General features: G+C 46.7%; 1 protein-coding gene across 1 annotated transcript; it reads left to right on the plus strand.

Annotated features, from left to right (window-relative positions):
• Positions 1-1,082: 1,082 nt before the first annotated feature.
• Positions 1,083-2,550, plus strand: Cdrt4 (CMT1A duplicated region transcript 4). Its single transcript, XM_036195239.1, has 2 exons — positions 1,083-1,119; positions 2,096-2,550. Exons 1-2 carry the CDS (start codon positions 1,083-1,085, stop codon positions 2,548-2,550), a joined length of 492 nt encoding a protein of 163 aa, XP_036051132.1.
• Positions 2,551-2,934: the final 384 nt, after the last annotated feature.

Consider the following 2,934-nt stretch of genomic DNA (forward strand, 5'->3'; position numbering starts at 1 on the left):
GAATACAGGAGGAGTCGGGATGGGTAGAGGGCGTCTGCTGTTGAGCTGGTAGAAAACACAGCATACTTAGCAGCAGCCACGGCGTCTGCTGCTGCTTACTCGGCTTCTGCCATGGTCATGTGAATGTCCAACCTGCAAGATCTTTGCGTTTGCTTTGAGGATACAAGGAGGGGCTGGGGAGGAGGTGATATCCAAGTCCGTACTTGGAGCTTCCAAAGGTCTTACTTAGTGAAAGGCGATGTCAGGCAGTGGGATACATGGCACATTCTTTGTTGACAGATCTGTTCCCAGACAAACTCCAGCTGTTCAGTGTCCCCCAAAGCAGCATGGGAACAGCTGTGTACAGTAATTCCTATTCTCCAGGGCATGTGTCCCAAGACACCTATGAGTGCCTGGAACAGTGTATAGCAATAAACTATATCTACTATGTTTTTTTCTATGTATGAGTACCTACAATGAGGTTTATAAATTAGGCTCACTGAAAATAGTAATAATAGCTAGTAATAAAATAGTTCATTATAATGATATATTATAAAAACTGATGAATTACTTTTCCCTGGACATTTCTACTTAATCTTTTCATGTATTGGACTGTAACACAGGGCTGGGAACTATTTCTCTTGACTACCACCAATTATCATGTTTGTTTGTCTTTTCTTCTGAACTCAGGTTAGAGATGGCAAGGTGAATGTGTTTAATTCTTCTGCCTCCCAAACTCCCACTGAAATGACCTAAGACTATGAAACCAGGGCAAGGATGCCCCACCAGGGAAATGGGGCAGGGGCAGATGCAGGGGAGGTGCTTGTCATTTCTGGGACACAGAGTACAGCCAAGATTCAAGAAGGAAGGCCTGTCCTGCCCAGGACTCAGTATCTGCTAAGGAACTAGCAAACGGGTAGGTAGGATTCTCATCAAAGCTCCCACCACGGTCTCAAATATCAGAGCTTCTGGAGAGCAGCCACAGGGGGAAACGTGTTACCGTTGAGTTCAGACCCACCGTTAGGAAGCTGTACTAACTTACAAGCCTCCATTCTGTCCTTTGTCAAATAGGGAGAATCTCTACATTACAAGAAGCCGTAAGGATGATAAAGAGTATGCGGCCACAGACACAGCCGGCAGGTAACGCGTCCAGAGACACAGCTAGCTGCTAAGGGTTTGGGACAATTTATGGCTAATCTGCAAGGAAGCCTTTGGAACATGGTCTCATTCTAATAAGGCATGCCTCTAATGAGGCAAACAGTTCGGAAAGGGTGAGACACTTGCTCAAGGTTCATGCTGTTTCAGGTAGAGTAGGCGGATGCTCCGAGTCCTGAACCTAATTTGCTTTTGTTTCTGTCATGTGTCCATGTCCCGTCCTGTCCCCCCTCCCCCACTCCCCCCAGCTAACACTTCTCTTTTCAGCAGTGGTGGGTCTCAAACCCGGGCCTTTTACACAACACAGTATAATAACCACTCATACAGCATTGGCCGTGTTAGCATTTTGTTTTCTAGAGGTAAGTTCAAAGCACAAAGGATGACTACGCAGGTTTTATGCAAACACTGCATCGTGTTTTTCCTACTTGAAAAAAAAAAATATCATCTGTGTAGCTCATTCTGTCCTCAATCTTGTGGCCCACCTGCCTCAGCCTCCTGAGGATTGTTTTCAGGTGTGCATCTCCATGTCCAGCACATAGCATTTTTTAAATAAGGAGCTTAAACACATATAGAGGTTGGTAACTGTGGGGGGCTCTAGAATGAACCTCCCATGAACACTCAGGGATCATGATATGACAGTACTTCAACAACTCTCTAAGCAGACATTCAGTTGAGGACAATAGAATTTGGGGCTCAAAACCACAACTAGATAAAAACATTTGAAAGTGAGCCTGGCTCAACCCACGTCTCTCCCATTAGCAGCATTCTGCTGCTCTTTAATTGATAGTCTGTAGAATATCATTTGGTTTGTTACCTTTGGATTGCATTTTATTCCCACTAGATAAATGGGGAAGTGGAGGGGGGGGGGACTTCAAACTGTGGTCCCAGACCCCGGGAGTTCTTTGATGAAGTGAATTACTGAGTGTGCAAGTGTTTCTAAACCACTGCATTTCCTTTCCAGTGGAACACACAGAAAACACCGAACTCCCTCTGACACTACTTGAAAAGCACAACCCTTGGCCAGCCTATGTCACACAAATGTCCCTGGTAGTAAGGCGGCTCATTGACAAAAGCAGAATCCGGGAGCTGGAGTGCATGCGTGCTGCTGAGGAAAACCGCAAGTCAGTGAAACAGAGCAAAACTAGCTTCATGATGCTGAAAAGGAAGAAGTCATCCAAGTTCTCAGAACTCGTGCTGAAGGATGCCCTGTCAGGATCCAGGCTGTCCACTTGGGAACATTACTCTACAACAAACATGAGTCCCATATTCCTCCAAGAACCTGAGCAATTACAGATGGAAGCCAGAGAGGGTCCCACGTTCAACTACAACAAGATCATTTTCTCCAAGAGGCCTGCGATGAGGAAGCTTCCGTATGGCTTACTACAGGACAGCAAGGAGACAAGTGCCAAAGGTTAACAAAGAGCCCTGCAGCCGTCCCCTGAGGATGCGACAACAGTCACCTCCGTTTGCTACAAATTACACCATGTCTTCGAAACTTGCACTTGTTCGCGTTTGTACACAGGTTGGCAGACAGAGACCTTATCAGAAAGTGGGCTGTGGGTGGGTAGGTAGACAACCCCAACACTGGTTGGGGTGGGGGGGCTGCTGTAGCTGCCGAAAGCCCAACTGCACGTGTTTGCCCACATCCAGACAGCAGACAGAAACCACAGCAGTGACTTTACCAGTTAGTTTAATAGGCTCTTAAACCCAGTGACTAAAGGGTGGAAAGGTAAGAGCATCCAGCTATCAACAGAGGAAGTTCCTGTGGGGAACCCGTGCTGTCCCTGGAGTCACCTGAAG

The sequence above is a fragment of the Onychomys torridus genome, chromosome 8 (assembly GCF_903995425.1).
Source record: "Onychomys torridus chromosome 8, mOncTor1.1, whole genome shotgun sequence".
Lineage (NCBI taxonomy): Eukaryota > Metazoa > Chordata > Mammalia > Rodentia > Cricetidae > Onychomys > Onychomys torridus.